Source organism: Gymnoscopelus microlampas (assembly GCF_963454915.1).
Source record: "Gymnoscopelus microlampas genome assembly, chromosome: 5".
NCBI classification, from domain to species: Eukaryota; Metazoa; Chordata; class Actinopteri; order Myctophiformes; family Myctophidae; genus Gymnoscopelus; species Gymnoscopelus microlampas.
The window spans coordinates 22205770-22230219 of record NC_139942.1 but is presented as its reverse complement, the minus strand read 5'-3'; the positions used below and the strand labels follow the sequence as shown (position 1 = coordinate 22230219).

At 43.0% G+C, this 24450-nt stretch overlaps 1 protein-coding gene across 5 annotated transcripts in view; it reads right to left on the bottom strand.

Annotated features, from left to right (window-relative positions):
- yeats2 (YEATS domain containing 2) overlaps positions 1-24020 on the bottom strand; it is a 42598-nt gene extending 18578 nt beyond the window's left edge. For 2 of the 5 annotated variants that reach the window (XM_084057795.1, XM_084057799.1), the window contains exons 1-15: positions 23882-24020; positions 23093-23198; positions 22839-22936; positions 22173-22265; positions 20960-21193; positions 20743-20861; positions 18068-18229; positions 14338-14449; positions 12651-12695; positions 12404-12575; positions 7859-8083; positions 6031-6210; positions 1960-2051; positions 993-1178; positions 118-337 (exon numbers count right to left, since the gene is read on the bottom strand). In XM_084057795.1, coding sequence (XP_083913921.1) covers positions 118-337; positions 993-1178; positions 1960-2051; positions 6031-6210; positions 7859-8083; positions 12404-12575; positions 12651-12695; positions 14338-14449; positions 18068-18229; positions 20743-20861; positions 20960-21193; positions 22173-22265; positions 22839-22936; positions 23093-23192 — 2038 coding nt within the window. In that variant the 5' untranslated portion in view covers positions 23193-23198; positions 23882-24020. Of the gene's footprint in view, positions 1-117; positions 338-992; positions 1179-1959; positions 2052-6030; positions 6211-7858; positions 8084-12403; positions 12576-12650; positions 12696-14337; positions 14450-18067; positions 18230-20742; positions 20862-20959; positions 21194-22172; positions 22266-22838; positions 22937-23092; positions 23199-23735; positions 23756-23881 lie in introns of those variants that run through there. The other 3 variants (XM_084057798.1, XM_084057797.1, XM_084057796.1) reach the window with 3 other exon arrangements.
- Positions 24021-24450: the final 430 nt, after the last annotated feature.

Below are 24450 nucleotides of genomic sequence, written 5' to 3'. Positions count from 1 at the left end.
CAATGAATTTAAATCTCCACGATACGATTATTAGCGTCAATCAAGGTATGCAAAGGACAGACAGACAGACAGACAGATATAGATAGATATGCATTTTGTGTGTGGAACCTCACAAACCTCCACTCTTCCCGCTTCCTGAACCGCCAGATGCCTTGGTGACGACCTGCTGCCCTACGATGCCACTCGTTCCGCTGACGATGGCCTTAGCCACGACCTGCTTGCCACCCATCACCTTGGAGCCAGAGGGGCCACTCTTGGCCACTAGAATCTGACCACTGCTGATCGCCACTTGCTTGACTGCTGACTGGAGCGTCGAACCAACAGGGATGCCCAACATCTGCAAGCATGGACCACAAAACAACCTGCTGTTCAGGAAATACTGTGTGTGTGTGTGTGAGTGTGAGTGTGAGTGTGTGTGTGTGTGTGTGTGTGTGTGCGCGCGCGCTTGCATTACTGTTAGGGCTAAATGTCCCCATAAGTATAGTAGATTGAGAAATACACATAGTCCTCCTCACAAGAGAGGAGGTTGTTTTATAGTTAAAACAGATTTGGGAAGTTAGGCTTACAATTAGGTTAAGGTTATACATTTAGGGGTTAGGTTTAGGGGGTTAGAGTTATGTCTGATTTGTTTGTAGTTGCGCACTGTTGTCACTCACTGAAAATAGCTGATGAGGACCACAACGGAAACAAGTCCCCAGGACTTTTTTGTGTTATCCTTTTAGCTTAAATGTCTTACTGTACCTCTGTACTGTTTTAATTTCTGACTAATAGAATATTCAATCAATGAATCAATCAATCTAGGCTATTTTTGGCTTTAGGGTCAAGGTTAAAAATGGCAAAAGTTTGTTTTAAAATGTTAATCTTAAAAATCGGCATCCTAAAATATTGATGTCTTCACAAGTATAGTATACAAACGTTAAACTGTGTGTGTGTGTGTGTGTGTGTGTGTGTGTGTGTGTGTGTGTGTGTGTGTGTGTGTGTGTGTGTGTAACCTTGCTGGATGTGGCCCCGGTGGCCCCTCCTCCTGTCTGTTTCTGGGGCGACATGGAGATCACGTGACCCCCCTTCACTGCGACAAACTGCTGCGTTGCCGTGGTGACGGGTTGCTGCTGGGCGGTTACCATGGAAACCATCTGCTGCTGAGTAGGTACTTCCCCTGGCTCCTGCTTGATAATGACCTGCAACAAGCACCAAACACCAAAACTACTGCCTCCTGCGTGATAATGGCCTGCAACAAGCCATAAGAGCACCAGAACTACTGCCTCAACGTACTACAACTATTATTATTCTTTTCGAGTTTTAATAATTAACAGTTAATATTTGCAACCTTAAAAACAAAAACAAACAACACACACTAAAGGGAATAAGGTGATTAAAAAAACCCCGTAATAAATTACTTTATTTCTTTAAAAAGGCTTTTCTGCAGGGACGTACCCAAAACGTTTGTCGCTCCATAATATCGGGGAGTTAAGTGTGCAGCAGAGACAATCCTCAGAACTTGAGCCAGTTTAACTGTGACATCCCTACATCTCAGCAATAACTGCTGAAAAATTCATCTCAGATGATGTATTATTATGTTTTTTTTTTTCTACATCTGTGGATGAGAAGTTGGTGGGAAGTGGGTGGATTTTTTATCCTGCAGGGATTTGTCTGTTGGAGGGTGATACACAACTATGCATTCCTCTGTGCAATGAACCCCCCCACCCCACCTCAGAGTTATGTCCCATTTAAGTGGCTTGCCAAGGCGTTCACATCTGCTGAAGATAGCACCGTGGCGCTCTATTAATACCGCACAACCTCGTTAGCAGGACAGATCCAGCAGGAGCGATTTTCACACGAGAGGCGCTGGAAACAGATCAGCAGATGGATGAAGTTTTTTCAACTTCTTTTTTTATTTTTTTTAAGTGTTGAAGGGAATGCAGCTGTTCGATATGATACGACAAGACTGTACAAACTCACCTTCACTCCCGAAGAGAGGAAGCTGCCTGTGTGAACTTTGGGGGCCGGAGAGCGAGTGCCCTGAGCAGAAGACACTTTGGCTGAAGGGCTTCCTGTGGGGGACAATTACAACCAAAAAACAGACATTCAAATATCAATCTGATACACTGGAAAGAGCACACGGATTCTCAACCTTTTTAATTTCAAGGACCCCCAGTTTGATATGCATTAGGCCTCAGATCCCCAAACTTTGTGCCATGAAAATGCAAAATATGTACCATAGCAGCTCAATGGAAAGGACTCTTTTTGTCTCCGCCAGGCCGAAGGCGTGGCGACTATGTTTTGCACCCTGTCCGTCCATCCGTCTGTGTGTGTGTGTGTGTGTGTCCGTGTCCGTCTGTCTGTGAACAGCTAATCTCCGGCACCGTTGGCCCGATCGCAGAAAAACTATGCCTACACACTCCCTGCATGCTAAAGCAGAACCTCTGACCCAAATGTTTCAGATCGGCCGGTTATAGCACCACCAGGAGGCCGATTTTTGCAAAAAAAATAAATGATATTACTCCTACAGATTTTGTCCAAACATCATGCAAATCGGTACACATGATTTTTATAGTCAGTAAACCAAACAGTGCCCTGAGCAGAAGACACTTTGGCTGAAGGGCTTCCTGTGGGGGACAATTACAACCAAAAAACAGACATTCAAATATCAATCTGATACACTGGAAAGAGCACACTGATTCTCAACCTTTTTAATTTCAAGGACCCCCAGTTTGATATGCATTAGGCCTCAGATCCCCAAACTTTGTGCCATGAAAATGCAAAATATGTACCATAGCAGCTCAATGGAAAGGACTCTTTTTGTCTCCGCCAGGCCGAAGGCGTGGCGACTATGTTTTGCACCCTGTCCGTCCATCCGTCTGTGTGTGTGTGTGTGTGTGTCCGTGTCCGTCTGTCTGTGAACAGCTAATCTCCGGCACCGTTGGCCCGATCGCAGAAAAACTATGCCTACACACTCCCTGCATGCTAAAGCAGAACCTCTGACCCAAATGTTTCAGATCGGCCGGTTATAGCACCACCAGGAGGCCGATTTTTGCAAAAAAAATAAATGATATTACTCCTACAGATTTTGTCCAAACATCATGCAAATCGGTACACATGATTTTTATAGTCAGTAAACCAAACAGGTCTTTCAGATTTTTTATATTCCATCCTGATTTGCTTCCAAAGTTTGCCGGGAGTGAACCGTTTTGAACAAAATGGAGGAAGAAATGCCACCCAACATTTTCAGAAAAACAGAAACAGAAAAAAATCAATCATTGTTTCAAAAAGACACTTCATAAATGATTTTTTGGCCAAGAAATTCCTAAAATTACAGAAACAAATTATAATTAAGAAGTAGTCAAAATAGAAGATCCACAAGCTCACGTGTGTGAGCTTGTAGATAAGCTATTTTCACTTATTTCACTAGTATTTTCACTCGAGCTAAAACGTTTGGGAACCACTGCCATAGATAATCTGTGGCTGTTCTAGCAGGTGGATAGAAGAAGCTTAAGTTACTAGTCTCAGTGATGCTAGCTCCAACAGTGGACCCAAACTATGTTAAAGTATATACCGTTACTAACTGCACCAAAAAGTTGTTTGCGAGAGTGGTGAATCAGTGCCCACATGGACATTATTCAGCCTGACAGAATATCAAACACTACCATGTTCAGAGCCAGAACAGCTGGGGGCCGTGCGCTCGTGGACGGTGTGTGAATGTGGCCAAGTAGGTGAGAGGCGGAAGAGCGGGGGGAGGGGGGGGGGTTGCTTCCTGAGTAGAATTTTAATTGTTGATGCTGCTGCAAGGAAAGCCAAGCTGCAGAGGGTGAGAACGTTGGGGTCCAAGATCTGCGGGGAGCAGTGGTCCAGCCTCCAGCAGCTCTATGACCAGAGGGCAGTGAAGAAGAATAGATCACACGAGACTCAACTCATATGAACTGGACTTGTTGTGCTAACACACACACACACACACACACACACACACACACACACACACACACACACACACACAAGATCTTGTGACTGAAATGTCACAAGTCTATTCAAAATCTACAATTTGATACAAAGTCTGTGTATTTTCATTTAAAAATTCGTTACAGGTTTCATTTAAAGCAGGTCTTTAGAACTACAGGGATGCTTCAACCTTTTGAGTCCTGGCATGAAAGTTTAGCAGTCTTATCAATTTATTTTGAAAGGTCTTCTTTGTTTTCGGTGACATGGGAGTGTTCGTGAACCACGAATGACACTGGACACCGGCTAGAGTCCTCAGTGCACTCCTGTTGATACACAAGGAGATCCTTCTTTGGTTGACTTTCGTGATCACCTTTGATGCAGTTTTCTTTCACCGGAAAGTTTGTTATCCAAAATACAACCCATATAGGTGACCTCATCTTTGCTTGTGATCACCGACTCTGACCGTAAAGCCCCGGGACTCACTGAGATTGGTATTGGACCCAAAAGGTATGGATTCTGCTTTCCCCAGGTGTAATGACAGTTTGTTATCGGAAAGCCAAGTGCAGAGATCATTAACCCATTAACACATTGAGTGCCAGGGGTTTTTCAAAACAGGGTACCTCCAGTGCCTGGAATTTTAACCATTTTTGGACCTTTTTCAAGTAGTCACAAAACATTTTCAGTGATCACCGTCCTCACGGTGATACCCTCATTACACACATAGAGGTCTCGTACAATCCGGGGAAAAAGATTAAAAACATTCGGTAATCCGTTCCATAGTTGCAGCCAGTTGAAAATAGTCGAAAATACATCGTAAAAACAAAAAGTACACAGGAGCCGAGATACAGGTGTGCTGTGAAGGAAAAAACATTTTTTTTTTCTTTTTTTGCCCAAAAACGGCCATAACCGTTTTTGGCACACCTCGTTTGGATTATGAAAAACGGTCCGGACCGTTTTTGGCACTCAATGTGTTAAGACCTGAAGCCGATTCTACAAAAGGTCTTCTAAATCCCAACAGTTTTCTAAAAAGCATATGTTTCTATCTATATCAGTGGTTCTCAAACTTTTTGATAATTGATAATTAGATGTATTTGGCCGCGGACCCCCCCACCTCAAAATATTTTGTTCCAGGGACCCCCAGAAGCAAAGATTTGAGTTAAAAGTGTTCGCTTTTTTTAAAAAATTCAAAGATTTTCAAACATTTGGACGATTTAAAAAAAATAGCAGATCTACAAGCTCGTAGAGCGGCACTCGGTGCCGCGCTGTGAGCTTGTAGATCTGCTATTTTTGAATAGCCAAAGTGTAAAATAATGCTTTTTTTGCTAAAATCAAAAAATGACAGAAGCGTTCCAGGTATTTAAGGGTTAACATACAAATTACCAACATCAAAGCTGATTGTATGCCTATACAAATCAGCTACCCAACACTCCCTTCCCCTCGCTTTTTCGCCTCCTTACACTACACCGATCTCAAACATCTTCTCTGGAATCCAACTGACGGCAATCCGCCATAGCAACGGAGAACTTCACTCCCTGCATACACAATCTCATCCAACTCATATTCATCTTCTTTATCTATGATAACCCTAACCATGGAAAAGCAGCAGCCCGGTCACCATGGAAACCTCTCATCCGGCCAAAGATGCTGCTGAATCACCCCACGTCACGATTTATGAAAGGGAGATGGAGGCCTCTCACGCTCACACACATACCTGTACACTCACACTCCCACCACAAGAAGAAGGGAGAAAAAAAGAACATTGCTGAATAAGGGGGAAATAGGAGGTAAAAAAGAATAAAGCAAAAGTAGGAGTGACAGCAGGGAAAGAGATGTGAGACAAAGAGTGATGAGAAGGACCAAGCCACGTACACATATTGTTTGTGTGTGTGTGTGTGTGTGTGTGTGTGTGTGTGTGTGTGTGTGTAGGAGGCAAGAAAAGTAGCCCAGCGGCAGTGTTGAATTTCATCACTGCCATTGCACTCTACCAAGCTGCTTTCATATTCTGTGTGTGGGGGCGGCGGCTTTAAGACCTTCTCCGCTTGGCTCTACACGTCTCCACCAGGAGCCTTTTGACAAACTGTAGGCGGAGTTGAGTACCTGCGGAGGACGTACCAGCCACGCCGATGCCCTGGCCCGGCTTGTCCACGATGATGTAAGGATTGTTGAGCACCGACGACGAGGACGAGGAGCAGGCCGAGCCCTGCTTGCCATGGACCGAGTTGGAGGTGGTGGGAGTACGGGGCAGTGGGGAGTGGCTGGGCGTGGAAATGGGAGAACCTGGAAGGAGGAAATGATATTACGTACATTAGGGCTGTGAATCGTCTGCTATCGTTTAGATTCCGATTCTTGGGGTCACGATTCTCAATTAAAAAAACTTTTTGTTTCTGATTCAAAACGATTTAAAAAAAAAATCGATTCTCATTCAAAAATGATTCCCAGTCAGTTTAATCCAAACTATTTCAGTCATATTGTTTTCATCTGGACTTTAACAACCGAACAGCTCAAACAAAAAATGATATAATACCAGAGAGGGTCATGTAAAAATTCTTGGCTTTGATAGAATCTTAGATTAGGTGTAGTTCTATTTGATGCAGAAACACGACATAATTGCTTTGATGCAAGTAACATTAACGAGTGTCAATGAGCGTCAGCTGGACAGTGACACGAGGTGTGTGTGTCACTGTCCAATCTGTCCATTGTCCAATGTTTACTGTGATTATGGTAAGCTTACATTTCATATCACAAACACCATAGAATAAAAACTCCTGTAAATTTAACCAGCAAAACAAAACAAAAAATTAAAAAGAAAAAAATAATTGAATCGGTTTTGAATCGTTTATAATAAGAATCACGATTCTTACATGAATCGATTTTTTTCCAAAACCCCTAATATACATTCAACACATCGCATTCAATTCAATATACTGATGACAACAGGCATATGTTGGCATATTATGGGTTGGATCAGCAGTTCTGGACAACTGGATATCTATGGACATATCGTTCTGGACAAACGCATATCCGAACTACTCTACAGCGGGCACCGCACTCTTTTGAGTCCTTACCGATGCACGCTCCAAGTTTGAAGTCGGTCGGTCCCATATATGCACATGACCATATATGGAAATCTGTGGCTCTGGACAACTGGATCTCCATGTATGCCTATATATGGGCATATCGGGTTTGTTTATGGTTATGCTTGAGTCATAGTGACATGCCTATATATGGGCGTATCAGGTTTGTTTATGGTTATGTGTGAGTCATGTAGTGACGTGGCTGTGGTCCGTCTGCCCACGGACCAGGTGAAGTAGGTGAGCATCAGTGTTCAACTGGCAGAGAAATAAAAGAATATAGAAACCACGGAAAGAATACTAAAATGTCTTTGACAAAGAAAGTTGGTCATTGAGTCTGGGTTGAGTCCACAGGGGAAACTCAAGCACAGCTCCTCGCATATCCCACACACCCCTGAGTCTTGACCCTGACAAGTACTAGTGCTGAGCCCCTTGCTAAGGGGTATGCTATTCATCATGTAGAAATTGTTTTGGTGGGTTTTATAGTTTGTAAGTGAACACAAATACCGTAAGTTACAAAAGTTTTTGTCTATTGGAGCGTTGATGTATATTTTGAGTGGGCGAAGGTGCACAATACTCCGCTATCAGAAAGGTCAGACTGAAAAACACCCAGCAGCAATCATAACTAAGTACTACTGTACTAGAATTTCAGCACCACCTCTCTTGGTTTTATTTATGCTGTGTGCTGATGCACTCCTTTGATTTTATTTCATTCTCCAAAGCTACAATTGGAGGAGCTATAATAAAACATTGTTATTTAGGGAGGACAAATATATGCATCTCTGTGGAGGGTCATATATAAAAAGCTTCACTAGCCACACCCCCACTCAGATAAATAAAAAACTGTCCCTTACCTGACACAATCTTGCAGCTCATGGTGATTGGTTGGAACGATTTCCCGGGGGACTCAATGGGGCTGGGTGCCTGTCCCTGAGGGACGATTTTACAGCTCGCCGTGATTGGCTGGAAGGCAGAGTTGCCGTGGGAACCCAACGTGATTTTGTCGCCGGGTTTGGGCCTGGTTGGGGTGCGTTCACCGTGTGCCACCGCAGACCTCCCCATCTCTGACTTAATGAGACCTGGAAGAAGGGGAGGGGGGTATTGAGCATGGATCATTAAAACTCACTGAAGCACATCTCAGAGTAATTAGAGAGACTCATCCTGCCACACACAGATAGAGCGCAGAGGAGATGTAATGTGGGGGCAGTTGCAAAGGAGGAAGGGGGAGAGGAGCATGGTAGAGTCAGGTATATCGGATGACAGAGAGGGAGTGAGAGAGAGAGATTACCCACTTCATCAATAATGCACTGGCCCGTGGAGGAAAAGGATGAAAGAACTGGGGGGGAAAACTGAAAATTGGCTCACTTGAGAGCGAGGGAGGGAGGACAGTAATGAGTAATGCGGGGTGCAGGACTAGCCTGTGATGAAAGTGACATCATTCAATAGCGCTGGCACTTTATACACGGCCTTCATTTTCTGCAACGCACACATAAAACTCACTCGCTAAAGTCCTCTGCCAAAGTTTACATTAACTTCTCTCAGAAGAGTTCTAAAATGTCTCCTTAAAATTTTTGGTTGGAATGAAAAAAATACAAACTTGGTTCACATGAGTATTGAGTTGAAAGTTTTACCCTCTGAAAAGCTTATAAAAGAGAGTGAATTTTAGATGCCAATTACACTTGGCCATGAAAATCTAGGTCATATTGAAAGAGCTGAAAGCTATTTGGTGGAAAAGAAAATAGATGCCAGGATTTCATACAGACATCAGTGCCTTTTTACCTCTCCTAAGCCACTATGTAGTCACCTTGACACAGTCTTTCTCCGTCTCTCCTCTCCAGCCACACGTGGCTCTCTTTTTCCAATGGTACTCCCTAAAACCTCAGTAAAATGGAGACCACTACCCCTTACATCCTGCACCACACAGTGTTGGATTGGGTCATCTTGTCAAGCTAAGCTAATCTAGCTACATTAAATGCCGACATTTCTGAACAAAACATATTTCATATACATTTTCAAGGACTATATGCGATTTCAAAATAGATTACAACTGATTCCCACCCTATTGGTATGCAACTTGGACGCCACAGATGTAGTCTCGCGAGGCCATCAGCTGCTTGACGTGGGCCTGGCAGCTCGCTTGGGTCACACCTCATGAGCCGGCCTTGTTCAGAAACGTGCACCGTGATGTCCTGCTAAACCACGCCCGTCCAGGTGTAACACCTGGTTTTTAGTGAGTCCCCTTTTTCTATCACTTCTCCCAGACCTGCTATTCTCCACTTATCCACCAGATGCCCTCTGACTTTCTCTCTGTGTTAGGAAGAAGGCTCGCTGCATACAGTCATCTATAGACTCCGGGCAAAAGGCGTGGCCAAGCTTAGGCTGAAGTAGTTACGGTGGCCATATTAAGGGAGCTCCATAACAACAGCTAGTATCAACAACATTGACAGTTACCCACGAGTCACGACGTGTCCTGAACTACAGCGAATTTATTGGTAAAGGACAGAAGATGGACCTGGCAATGCGTGACAGAGAGTTACCATACAGAGAGAAGCTGAATGCAGACGCAAAGGCACGCTACCTGCGATCAGTGTTGCCATATTTTGCGAGAGAAATAAGCAACCAGGTCTATGAAAACAAGCCCAAAAGAAGTGGCTTAGATACATCGACTACTTGAAAATAGCCGATCTACAAGCTCACGTGAGCTTGTACATAGGTTATTAAAAAAAACTCTTGCAATAAAATAAATAACATTTGGAATATTTTTTAAAACATTCTAACAACACAAATGCTCCCTGGCACAAAACATTTTCATGAAAAGATTTGAGAACCACTGGTTTAATTTTTTTTGTTTTAAAAAAAAAAGCCTAAATAAGCAAGCACCTAAATAAGCCTAAATAAGCAAGTACACTTTATAAATAAGCCATACAAAACTACTAATTTTACAAGCAACTTCACATAAAAAGAAGCCCAAAGTCGCTTATAATAAGCCGACATGGCAACGCTGATGCTGATCCTAACCTCGCCTCCAACAGATGTTTATATGTTTGATTGTGTGCTGTCATGCTCGTTTGAGCTTACTTATGTGTTTGGGAATGTTGTTGAAGGTTATGTTATTTCGTCAGCTGACACCCAAGCCATACTACATTTATTTGATATCTCCGACGTCTGAACACTTGCTGACAGACAGACAGCTGTTTACTCAGCCACCGTGACCGTGAGCCACCCACGTTAGACCCACGTTAGACTACGTTTCTCAGACTGGACACATAGAGAAACACAATTTAGCTGTTAGCTCAATCTCATTGTATGTAAGATACCCATTTGTATTTAAGATACCCATGCCAAGCCGTTTCTTTGATATCTCCGACATCTGATCTCCAACAGCTTTTCCTCCAGGTTGGAAATGTGTGCAATTTAACTTTTTTAATTTAACGTCTGAAACCTTGGCATTGCATCCGATAATGCAGCACTGTCGTACCATTGCTAAATTAGAGCAACAGACAAGTTAGAGATAGATAATAATGTACACCGTCTACTTGCTGGACAACAAACACAGGACTACAGACTACACTACACTACTCTACACTTGTGGCAGCTGTCAATCTACTCCCTCAAGATGGCGGCGGAAGTGGCACGATTTAAGGGCGTGGCGACCATGTTACGTCGCTATGCCCGGAGTCTATACATTTTGATATAACCTTTATCTTTCGAAACCTTCATTCTAAAGAGTGAGCGGTCAAATAGGTCAAAGTTTCATATTAAGATTCTTTTGGGGTTTATTATGGGAACCTTAAAAACATTTTAATCACATTTCAGGGCCTCAATTTCAGCATGGGATTGCGGATATTGCAAATAATTTAACTGATTCCTGCCAACTTAGCTCTTATAATGTGGGAGATTCCACACACGTCTACAGAAATGTTAATAATAACCAACATGAATGCAGGAGGAGTGGCTGGTTTACAAGATGGGCCGTTCAGCTACCATGCGCTCACTTTCTCCTTTTCTCAAGAGTGGTACTTTAGTTCCTATCCCTCTGTATATGTGAATTGTGAAGTGTAAATTATCTTTTTCATATTATCATTACTAGTCCATACCCGGTCGACACATCCGTGGGGGGATATGCACACATGATCTGGCAACCCGGGAGCCATTCATCCCATAGCTCGCGGGGCCATCCCACAGCTGGGAGGCCGTAATCATGGCGACATCCTTTTTACATAAAAAGTTAAACGCGAATAAACAGCTGAAAGTTGGGGAAATCGAAAAACGGGCTCCGCAGTTCCGTGCACATGGTAATGGTGAATGGCTGTGTGCAATTTCAGATCAATTGGTCCAGCCACTGAGGAGAACTGGGCGTTTTTGTGCACACAGCACAGACAGACAGAGCTTTGTAAAATTATAGGAGGATTATGAACTTTGCAGCTTCTGACTTTCCAAGAAGTAGTGTGTATAGGATGTGCAGCAGGAGATATGTACTATAAGAACAGAAATGCATAGACCTCTCATCTACTGTACCTATGCTTGCATGCATACATAAAATATGTATTAGAATAACTCATCTTTAAAATATCTGTCCATCTCTCATCCCCTGCTCTCCACACACACACACACACACACACACACACACACACACACACACACACACACACACACACACACACACACACACACACACACACACACACACACACACACACACACACACACACACACACACACACACACACACACACCTTAAATTGGAGTAGAACAACTAAACGCAATCTGAGATGGACAGTGTAAGACCTTCACATTCCCATTGACGGAGATCTCAGTCATTTCAAATCCAACACATGACTGCCATTGATGGAGATCACCGTCAATTAAAAGAAATCATGTTTTTAGTGATTACGCTAGAGGGCGCTCTTCGCCAACCTATGAATGATGCCTCGACTGCGAGAGAACGATAGAACCGGAAATGACGTCATCCAAAAAAAATAACCCTGTCCACTGCAATGTTATGAGATTTAGAAAAACATATCTAGCTCGGATTTCTTCTCCCAGACTGCCTTTTTTTTTAAGAGCTATATTCAACTGCCGATAACAGAACGTACGATCGCGGTTACAATGTTTTTGTTACGGTGGAAAGAGGAGAGACTCATCTCCCCACGGAGACATTGTTTGTTAACATCCGCATTGAAAAAAAAAAGAACGGTGGATCGTCAAAAAGACACAAAATAAGGTTAAGACCGCTGGCAGTGGCGGATGGATTAATTAATTAATTAATACCTGGCAGTGAATGTGTTAAGCTCACAAGCTTAAAGGAGGAAGCATATAAAAAAGTATATTTAAAATAGTGTATAAATCCCCCCCATTGCATTTTGTTATTACAGACCCTGCATTTCCCTGTGTCTCACCTTTGTCAATGCTGGACTCCTGTAAGTGTGTGGTGGGAGAGACGGAGCGTCCACAAGCCTGCGTCACAGAAGATGACAAGGGGCTGGCTGCTCTGTGGTACAACCTGGAGGACGAGGGGAGAGGAACATAATCTTCCCCTAGAGAGTTCCTATGGAGCTCCACATCAACCACCTGCAACACAAAGAACTGATCAACAGAGGAAGACAGAAAAAGAAGAAAGTGAGAGAATATGCGCGATCAACTTACAGTTTCAGCCCCCAGTGTCTGTAGACCCGTATAAGTCCTGTCCAACTGTGGAGAGAAAAAACAGAGGGAGCTTTACATACAGACGTTTTATAACAAAACTTATACAGGACAAGGCCAATGTGGGAATATGCCTTCAAAAAACATTACTGATCCCATTTAAAACAACCAGTCAGGCCACTGAAGACCCTGGGTTTGATTTCCGGAAGTGAAAATGAGAAATTGACGAAGGATTATCTCCATGTTGCTGCACTAGTGACCCCTGCTGGTTGATTGTGGCGACCATTCCGCAGGTAAGAAATCTGTGGGAGATAGCAAGGGCCGCGCAGGGCCACGCAGCAGCCCTCACACCTACGTGGGCCCGAACCTTATTTAAGCATGCTGGGGCATCCAGGTGACAGGGGTGAAGCACTTGCCCACCACTTTGGAGACTGGTTTCAGATGCCTCCACTGCAACTCCAGCTTGACCGGGCGCTTCAACAAACAAAACTGTCTGTGTTCATGGGTGGGAAAGCCAGCAGGGGATTTGTCCTTGTACATTCTAAACAGCGATACTGGTTGGCCAGGGTGGCTGTTCAGCTGGGAAAGATAGCATGTTCTTCTGCATGTGTTACGGCATTGAAACTCCTCAGTGTCGGGTGAAAAGAAACGACTGGGAACGTGTAGTGCTTTTTTTAAGGGAACTGACGGACAAAATTGTGGAGAGGAAAAAGAAAAGCATTACTGGGCACATGAAGGCATGTCACTGTCCCCCGTTCTCAGTAAGAAGTGGCCATAGTAAAGTGTTCACCCAGGGGCCATATCTATTAAGGGTGTACTGTGTACGCATACAAATTGTGGTGAGCAAAAATGGGTTTTATCTCATACTCAACAGGTACTCTGCAGATTTTCAGGGAGTGATTTTTGGCAACAGACTCGTGAGGAAAGATAATGCAGGAACAATTATAATAGTGTATTTTGAGTCTAATAGACTCAATTGTGTCTTCTGCTCAAGATCAGATACGAATTCATGACTTTATTACCCATTATATTTGCGTGAAATTTCTCTTCGTTTCAATGAACCTTTTCCATGCTGATGCAAAATCATTCTAAATTAATGCACCGATACATTTCTCAAAAATGTTCGGGGCATCGCTGTCCGCGAGGAGATTGGTGACATGCTGTTTAGCCCAGGATACCAGCCATGTGCTGGTCCAATGGAGAGAGCGCTACAGTCACCTCTCCTCTTCCAGTGGCTGTGAAACTTGCCCTGTGGCCTCCCTTTTGAAGCTCCACCACCTTTTCTTCCTCCACAAAACATTGCAACACTCTGAGCAAACGTTATAGCGTAAATATTATTTACCACAAACCAATTTCACCCACTCAGTTCTTTTATGCATGCTTGATATGCTACAACTACACTTCCAAATTATATTTTTTATAGTTTGCTACACCCTCAAACAAAAGTTTTGTTTGACACTTTTTGGTCACATTTTACCTACATTAATATGAACTTAGACCTATAGACATACAGTATAGACGTATAGCATATTAATAGGTTAATTGCTCTCTGGCCTGACGCTTCTAAAGAAAAGAGTGCAGTATGTTGCTTTAACCATTAGATCTCGTATGACCACCTTAACCTGACTAAACCTACTTGAGGTCTTCTCGATCTGAGAAGTGGAAGTGAAGCTGTGATTGACTGACTGACCTTTAACTGGTGAATGATGTCGATGCGTTTGTTGCGATGGTCATTGAAGTGAATCTGGATCCTCACAGGGAACTCGCCCCAGCCACGCCGCGTCAGGTGGAAAGGAGGCTCACTGAGAAAGAAAACACATCAGAATGGACTACATCACTCATCACTGAAATATGCATGCGAAATGAGGAAATAAGTAGTTTCTGAGACGAAATATACTTATACATATTATTCTCCTCTCATCCTTTCTGACTCTGAAGTTAATAATCCCCTAAAATCAATTACTTTAAAGTTGGTCTTTCATCTCCTCTCGCTCTTTGAAGCCTGGAGTTTTCATCCCCACAGCACCAGAGACTGAGCAGTACGCGCGTGCGTGTGTGCATTTATGCACATTAATTGACGAGACTCTGCAAAGCGGCGTGCCAGTTTTCGTTTGCCGTGTTTCTGCCATCCTACTATACTCAGCTTAGGGTCTCCATGGGATTCAGTGGGTGCAAATACTCTATGTCAGTCAATCATTGGAAGCTTACGTGGCGTTAGTAGGCAACTTGTGTGCCTTGTCAGCTAAAGCAGCACGGGTGGCTATATCTCAGTATCATAAGTGTTTTTTTAAATATATTTTTTGGGGTTTCTGCCTTTTTTATTGATAGTACATAGTAGAGACAGGAAACCGCGAGAGAGACAGGGAGTGACACGCAGCAATGGCCGTCGGGCCCGGGAATCAAACCTGCGACCCTGCTGTCAGAGTGCATTGGAGCCTAAACGTGGTATGCGCCTTAACCGCTAGGCCAGCGGCACCCCCCATCAGGAGTGTTTTAGGACATCATTTACAGAGAAGCCACTGGTAAACCGCAATCTAAATTTAGAACAACGTACAAAAAAAAGGCCTTCCCAGCTCAATCCTTGAAGCGAGTTTCTTATGTCGTCAAAACAAAAACACTTGTCTAATGATGATACAACACTAGTCTCTTGATGAGAACTTCACTGTGCGATGAGAAAACAAATATGCACACTGGAATTAAAGCTCCCTTTTTTTGCGATGCTACGTTCCCAAATGGTCTCCCTGAGTCAAAAACCAACACACAATGAGTGGGAGGTTGCATACATAAATCAGAAGCATAATAGAAAACATATGCATGTCATGGCAGAATATGAATACAGTATACCATTATAGAATTTTAACAAAACAATAATAAAAGTTGCATACCGTCACTTCCAAAAACATGATCGACCTTTGGTTTATGAATCTCAAGTGATCTTAAATTTGTGCAAAAATAAACGTGGTAAACAATCACTGTTGCCTCTGGAAAAGGACCAATTACAGATTTCCCTGTAGGTATTGTACCCCACGAGTACAAGTGTTTATTCTGGTTGAACCGTGGAAAAAAAAATAAAAGTAAAATGCACCTATAATCACAAGGATCACAGTGGACATGATGTGGCTAAGACAAAGACCTGTGACTGAGTTCCCTCTGGAAAGTCCCCGCCAGGGGCCAGGAATCCCAGAGTGATGAGTATTTGGACAGGTACAGGTATAGCGGGGATATACTGTAGTATGTCCTCCCCAGGGGCCAAATCTAACAAATCTAACGTTTCTTGGGAAACTAAAGCGAGAACTCGTTCTCTTCAAAAACGCACAGTTGACAACTTCTTCCAATAACACAAAAGAACAGCCATGGCTGAGTTGAGGTTTGCAGGAAGGTTTATAGCTCTCATCATGTCTGTAATTCAAAACACACTGAGTTTGGATATTGGCTTAATTCCTAATAATAATAATATGCCAGTCGAATTGCCCATTAAGGGAGCAAATCGGCTCTCTGCAGTTCAGAGGATGCTGCTCCTGTGCTTAGAGTGTCCAAAATAACCAGCAGGATATTCACTTACAGTTACAATTACAGCTAGTCTGTCATGGGCAAAAAGATACAATCACTTCCACATCTAAGTAAGGTTTTATGATGAAGTACTTGATTGTGGGTTGTGTAAAAGTAATTACTTCAAAGGGGCATGAAACCCTGGACCAATTCTGTACTTTGTTTTCCAGTATAGGTTAAAAACTACATACAGTTAACAACATTGCGGGCTGACTTTATAGTACACCATGATGTACAGTAAGCAACACAGTTGTAGCTAATACAATTATAATGGGTGATGGATTTTGGGCGTATCAATGTGCGTTGACAACATTGTTGACTACTGTAAATTTTTGCACATGGCACACTAAATCTAAGACACCTGTTCTTAATTTTATTGGATACAGCTGTGTATCTTAACGCATTGCAGGTTCAGCTTGCCATGATTTTACCCTTCTGTAGCTTTTAACCTGTACAGAAAACAAACTACGAAATCGGCCTAGGGATTCATGCATGCCCCTTTAATTTGACCTCAAGACCATTGTAAAGATGACAGGGTGTGAGAAACTAGAGTGTCATCCCGCGTGCCTATGAACCTGCGTGCCATGCCTACTGTATGTCCACACCTGAGTGCTCCAGGCCAGAGACAAGCCCTCTGAGATCATATGTCAAGTCTTCCGTCTCTATGACCTGGGTGTGTCCTATTATAGTGTGTCATGTGTTGATGTTGTTGTGCTCTGACTCATGCTGGGCTCAATAATGCCATGGAACTTGCTACAGCATGCATGTGTTTGGCCTGCACAATGATCAATTAAAATAAATCTTATGACCCCTTGGCAGGCACTATCTATGGGCAATGGGGGCTGATTATTCATTGCCCCCAAGGGGAAATTCCTTTCCAAAGAACTATAAATATTGGACAACAGTACACACAGCAGCACACAATAACAACATAAAATGACATACAGCAGTACCCAGTACTCAAGCCTGTTCAGCAAGGCCTATGGTTTTGGCTATGATGTACTGGCTGTTTTACTGAGGTTGCAATATGTGCAATAGTCTTATTGTTCTTCGAGGTTGAGTGTGGGGAGATCAATTATCCTGGCAGCACTGTTGGTTATGGGTGCGGGTTTTGCTCAGTTAGTAACAGCTCACAGCAAATTGCAATGCAATGCGTTGTAGGCTATTTTTTTAAATGTTGGTAAAGTTATACAATATTTGCCTATAATGACATGTCCAATATAGGGATACCAGGTTGAAAATGGTTAAAGAAGGAGGTGGAACAGTACAGTAGGATGGGCTAAATAATGGCTCTGGTACAACGGTAGAAGGAGAAGGGAAAATACAATTGGCTATAAGCTAAAGTGTCCACAGTGGGGCGGTGTTCATCACACAGAATTTTCGCTGGTGTGTGTTTACTGATGAGATGTGGTGTCGCCAAATAGTTCCAGACGTTTCTGCGGGCTAAATTCTATGTTGAGGCACAGGTCGACATGGCAACAGTCAGTCTGTGACGAGAACAGGTTCTCTTCATACCTAAATGGCTTGATTCTTTCCAAACCAGTTTCTTCACTCGTTTCAGTCTAGTGATGCATGGGAAGGGACAATAACTCTTGACGTTGCAAAATAATAACAATAATGTATTCATAGAAATAAGCAGTGTCCATGGCAACACAACACAGTGATAACATATGTGATCAGAACATGTTTCACCCTGTCTCTCTACCTTTATGTCTTGCCTAAGGCAAGGCAAGCACTTGGAAAAAAACACCACCCAAGTGCACAGTTCAATAACAAGAGAGAAGCCCTGCCTGTTTTACATGTGCATGATTTCAAAACACACAGACTGGTTCTTTATCCGAAATACACGACGAGGACATGTAAACACGCACCTGACTTCTACAAGGTCATTGGGTTTATAACTGGGGTGCAGGAAGAACCAAACTTTCTTGACAAAGTGGTCGATGCTTGGCTCCCTTCTGGAGCCTCTGACATACACCATCCACTTGTGGGTCGACTGGTCGTTCTCCTCCCGCTTATCTGGAGGGATGTATCTGAGGGAGAAAGAGAGACAAAAGAGTTTAGATATTTAATGTATGAGGAAAGGAATTGATTCGTCTGCTGTGTTTCCGGCTTGGCCAGGCACTCCAACGAACACAATTGGTCGTGTTCGCAGGAGGGAAGCCGGCAGGCGAGGGCGATCTCTGTCGCGGCACTAGCGACTCCTACAGGTTGGTCGGGGCATCTGTTCATTAGGGAGCGGAACTGGGAGGGATAACTTGTTCTTACGCATGCATTACGCCATAAGTCCTCACTGTCACGATTCAGACCAACAGTAGGGGTTGGCATTGACAGGGACTATACACATTAGCATGAAAACTACATTGGGGAGAACGGTGAAAAATACTCAAAAAATAAAATATGGATGGGAAAAAGGGCACAGAAGTGTGGGTGGGTGAGATAGAGGTGGGCTGGGAGGAGGCTGCTTCTGAGAATTGTTTTCCACTGAGAGAGAGAGAAGGAGGGAGCCAAGAGTGATGACAGCTGAAGGCGAGGATGATGAAAAAGTACATGGAACAACACAGCCAGCTATGTTAACCTAAATAGTTTGGCACCATGTATCAGGAGACAAATATGTCACACACAAACATTACAGCACATACCTCCTACCAAATAACTTGAATTCATTGTCTGCAACTCCTGTCAGGCGAGCGTTAGATCAGTGTTCTTTGCAGTAGCAAAGATCAGGGGGGAAAGCTATATATACGGTAGTCTAGATTCACAGCCCACATGGAATAAACTCAGCTTCTTTTTTTTTCTTTCTTTCAGCATTTCTGATTTATTTCTGATAGTGACAGTGAGAGAGAAACAGGAAAGGTGGGAGGTAGGGGCTTACATGCAGTAAAGAGCCGGCTGCGGAAGGACTATGGCCTTATTTGTGTGGTATGAGCTCTTACCAGGTTTGCCACCAGGGAGCCCCATGGATCAAGCGTCTTAAGATTGTGTTTATCTAATATTTTAGCCTCAAATATAATGATTGAAATAGGTGCCCTTGCGAAATAGCTAAGCAATCTTAATCAACCCCCTAATGAATATGAGGCAACCGAAAAAGTAATCTGTAGGGAAAAAAGACATTTTGCAGTTTTACATCAAGACTGGGCTTGTAGGAAACACGTTCTTACTCAACTTCTCCAAACACCAAAAGAACGAAAACAATCTAAGACAGCCAAATGAAAAAGGGGGGTATATAGGAACGAAATCTGTCAGCATTGATTTTATTTAAATACTCTGGTGTTACACATCTCTATTCCTTGCTTTACTGACATTGTTACACCACACAAGTTGCAAAACAATAGGTACATGCTTTTTCTATGACCAGATGTTTGGCAATATTTGGAGTTTTGCTAAATTTACTACAGGGTCAATCAACACCAACCGTTCTCGACCACAGACCCCACACCCACACACACCCCCACAAAAATGTTTAGTTTCCACACAGACTGTTTCCCTAATCATTTTCCCATGGGATTTGGGATTCAGCGTTCCCCTGCATAGTCTGCAAGGCATATGATTCTTTCAAAAACATTCTGCCAAATCAGTTGAAACAAGACATGGATTTGAAATTAATCTGTTTTGAACAAATTTTGTAAGAGTTTAGCTACCTCTCAACAACAAAGTAACATTTTTATTTTATTTTTAAGGTTACTGTTAAGGCAGTGGATACTTTGCTGTTGGAGTTAACATTATTAAGACATCAGGTACTCTTTTGAAACCCTAGTTCAATCTCATTCCAACAACTAAACTGTCACTCTATTTACTCTGCGCTGTTTGCATGTAAAGTGGAAGGTTCTCCATATTGAAGGCCGTCTCAAACCATTTAGCGGGAAGTAAAGATGGTCTATAAAACCATCCCACGGCTGACTTGACACATAATAATACCCCTTAACGGAAGCAATTTATTTCATAACATGCTCATCGTTGTGCAATCTTTTGGAAGCAATTATCCTTGCCTCTAAACACTGAAACATCAAAACCAACTCATAAAAACAGCCAGGCGAGGAAGGCATCTAACAATTTGCTGCTTCCTGCAGCAAATGTATTAATTTAACCACACCAACCCCATGCCTAAAACGTAACCACATAAACGATGCCTAACCTTAACTAAAACGTATTGATTTAACCACCTCAACCCTGTGCTTTATCTTAACCACATAAACGATGCCTAACCTAAAATGTATTAATTTAACCACACCAAACCTTGCATGCATTTTAACTAGCTGCAAGCTATAACCACTGAATTAGTTTGAAGCCCCGATAAATCAAATGTCAACGAAGAGGGTCCAGTAGCTCCATATCCACTTTATATTGTTAAAAGCCGTTATTGAGGACCTTGTGTCAACTTCTAATAAAATGTTCTTGTGCTAAATATGAAGGTCTTGTGAAATACTGATAACCCCCCACTGCCTCCCAAACTCTGCAAGAAAATTTGAAAATAAATATCAGTTCCCAGGGACATGTTAAGAAAGTGATCGTAGGTGTTTTTGAAACCTTTATGTATATAACATACTTTGACACGTTGCCCACTACAATGGTCTTCTTTGCGTAGAGTCTGGAGGCCTCGTCCCCAGTCGTGTGGTACGTCACCCTTGGTTCTATTCCTGCCAATGACGGAACGCCAAATGTGTCCTGCAACACAGAGGTGATGACACAAGCGCTTCGTCACAAAGCGTGACAAACTGCTTAATTCTCAACATTCAACATTTCTCGACTTTCTCTTAACTTACCCTTCCTGTGTTGCGCCCAGACCTGCGTTCCTGCCTGCCACCATCGTCTCTCCATGCTCCCTCCCCATCTCTCTCGGTCCCTTCTCCTTGCTGTGAGAGGGATTCTGATTCTGAGGGGGCAAGGGAGGGGGTCTCGGAGCCCTGGTTCAGGGGAGAGGAGGAACGTGAGGGAGACTCCAGGAACCGCCTGACCGCTGGATGGTTTAGGACTGCCGGGTCACTCTTAGAGACCTGCTGGGAAATACAAGGCAAAGCAGTTGCTGATGGGCTACACAATCTCTAATTGTAATCGTGATCACGATTTTGGCTTCTCACAATTAAATGAACATGATCGTCCGATTATTGACATTTAGTGATATGCAGGAATGTAGCGCAATGTAAAAGTAAAAGCAGTGCTCTGTTGTTTTAATTTAGTGTTAAGTTTTGGTATTCATTCTGTAATGCACAGAATTTACAGCAGGTGAATAATGAGGAACAATTTCATTTTGATTAAAAGATGTGTACATTTTGTGCTTTTGTTGTATGTAGTGTCTTACTCTCTACATCAGTGGTTTTCAACCCTCTTCATATCAAGGTCCATTACTTATTCTGCATTTGAGCCACGGACCACCATTTGATGAGATTTAGACTCTCAGAGCCAAAACTTAGGATATGTTGTTGTCGTTGGATCAGATTTTGTCCAAAATAACAATTCTTCTACATTCTCTAATTGTGTAGAGTTCTTGTAAATTAAGTAATGCAGATGTTTAACAATAACTCTTTAACTCTTGTGAGCATTTTACACTCAAGAGTTAAAGATCTATAAGGGTCCATTTGGTTTTATTTTACACTCTCAAGAGTTAAAGATTTATAAGGGTCCATTTGGTTACCAACTCTACATCATTTAGCTGGGGACCACCTGGAACCTCCTCAAGGACGGTTGAGAACCATTGCTCTACCTGGCTTAAGAGTAAAGACTGAAATAAAAATGACTTATTTACTACTACTGTACATTAGCAGGAATGTACAGAAGCACAGGATAAATATGAAAGCAGTGATGCTTATGTGACAGTGCAATAACAATATTTTAAATAAGTGATCTCAATATTGATCAAAATGATCGTGATAATCATGTTGGTCATAATCGTGCAGCCCTACGTTGTCATATCACTCAAATCCATGACCTTCCCACAGCCAACATGATTTTGCCGCATTCATATTCAAGAAGCCTTACCTCTGGGAGCTTTGTCACACCAGCGTTGGCATAATAATTGGCCACTATGCAGGCTCTTAGCTTATCCATCATCCTCCTTGCTTCATTGAGTCGCTGCAGGATTAATGGAGATAGGGAACCACAAAAAGAGGTTTCACATAATCTACTAGAGAATGCACCAAAGTACGGTCATAGTACAAGTCTATATAAAACAATTCATACCTGCATCAAAATATAAACAATACAAATGCACAAATACTGAGTTATATGGGTACTCTATATTGCAAAGTAGTATATGAATATTATTTAAATTTTAGGGTGACCAGACGTCCCGGTTTGGCCAGGATTGTCTCAGTTTCAAACTGTGTGTCCCGAGCCCTGACAAACATCTCTAAAAAACGAAAATGTCCCGGTTTTCAACATTCATTATCAAATTGCCCCGGTATTCCCCACAATTAAAATAATTATGTTCTGTTCATGTACATGCACCTTGTAACCAATCAGAAAACATGAACAATGCATTGCGTGTCAACGCCTATGTGTGTCAATAAGTTGTTGCCTGTATGCAACAGCTATGGTGTGTGTATACATTTGCACGTACGTGAACGTGCATGGTGTGCGCGTGCACGAAGGGGGTTGAAAATATGGTCATTGGTCACCCTAATATTACTGCATGTTTCAAGTTACCTGGCCTATCACTTCAATCTCATGTTCTTTGTTCTTCATTTCCAAGGAGAACTGCTCCCTGATGATGGCTTCAATCTTCTGCACGGTTGCTTCCCGGGCTGACAGAGGGGAGACAAAAAGACAGACCAGCACTGACACAATTGAGTGTGTGACATGACATTAATTGGAGGGTGGCGTCACTGACAGAACACTTTGCTGTGGAGCAGGTGTATTGACAAACTGTGTGAGGATGTGATTTAGGAGCACGGTCCTACCATTATGTTCAACCACTTTGTTTCTCTTGCTCCCCTGGACCAGTGAGATGTCCTCATAGTCTGGATCATTATCTTCTATCTTCCTCTTGATTCCTGACATGACAGCCTGAGAGGGGAATGAATAGAACAGATAAACAGAAAGCAGGCTATCTATGCCAGTGGTTCTCAAAGTGGGGTCCAGGGACTCTCAGGGTGCCTTGAAGGGGTTCTAAATGGACCCTTACAAGTCTGTGTGTAACTGTGACAATGTATACTGTCATAGTTAAAGGGGGTCCTTGAAATGTAAAAGTTTGAGAAGCACTGATATATGCTGGCACAGTCAATACATGCTAAGGAAAGCTAGCATTGAGTTAGCCTGCAGCAGCCAGGGGGAGGGAGGTAATGCCCGCAGGTCTGTAGGAAGCAATGCTACCATAATAAACATCAGCCTACGCGCACCTGCTGCACTACGCGAGCCCGGGGTATGGCTGCGGCCTGCAAGCTAACAATATTTCACACAGCGCACTGTTTGCTGGACAATTATCAACTGCAATTATATGTACCGAACGGGCAACGTTAGATATCTTTAACTGGCCAGTAGCACTAGAAGAAGTACAGTGCAATACTGCATAATTGTAATATTATGGATATAACAGGTTCATACCTCAGGGTACTGGCTGCTCCCACCAGGAGACTGGCTGCCAGGCAGAACAAATAGCTGACTAGCTTAGTTTAGCATGGCTAGCCCATTAGCACACATACATGCAGACATTACAGAGAGATAGAGCGTGTTTTGAAATGTTAACTTACTGGCGCAAAGTCCTGTGAGCGAGCGTGTTAGTGTGAGGTGTGGACTTTAGTTCACCAACAGCATGGCAGCGTGCTGTATTAATCTCGCAGACTGGTGTTTTCATAAATTAGCTAAACATCGAAGTGAGCATGAAGCTAAACCGTGGAGGTTGGCCATGCGATGGGGACACTTGGCCACTAGGGCCCACTATTGTACCAGATGATGGTAGCTATAGACCAATTAATTGTTTACTAACATTGAGACTGGATGCGCAGGTGATTGTTTCACGCAATCAATTTCCAACCTGTTGTTTCGGGGTGCGCTAGTTTCAGCACACCCCAACCCCCTCTTGTGTGTTGGCTAGTGTGGCACGTCCTGGCGAGACCTGATAGAATGGGTTTCATTTAGCGCATACTGGTTGCACGCATACTGGTTCTTATCAGTGTGACGTCGTCTGTTAAGGGGTCTATATGCCACCATGCAATGGCCTGTATTTGTATGTGTGGTGCTGCACCCGACCCGAGCTATGAACGGTGCTGTAGTAGTAACTAAATACTTTTACGGCGGCAGTGGCTCAGGGGTAGAATGG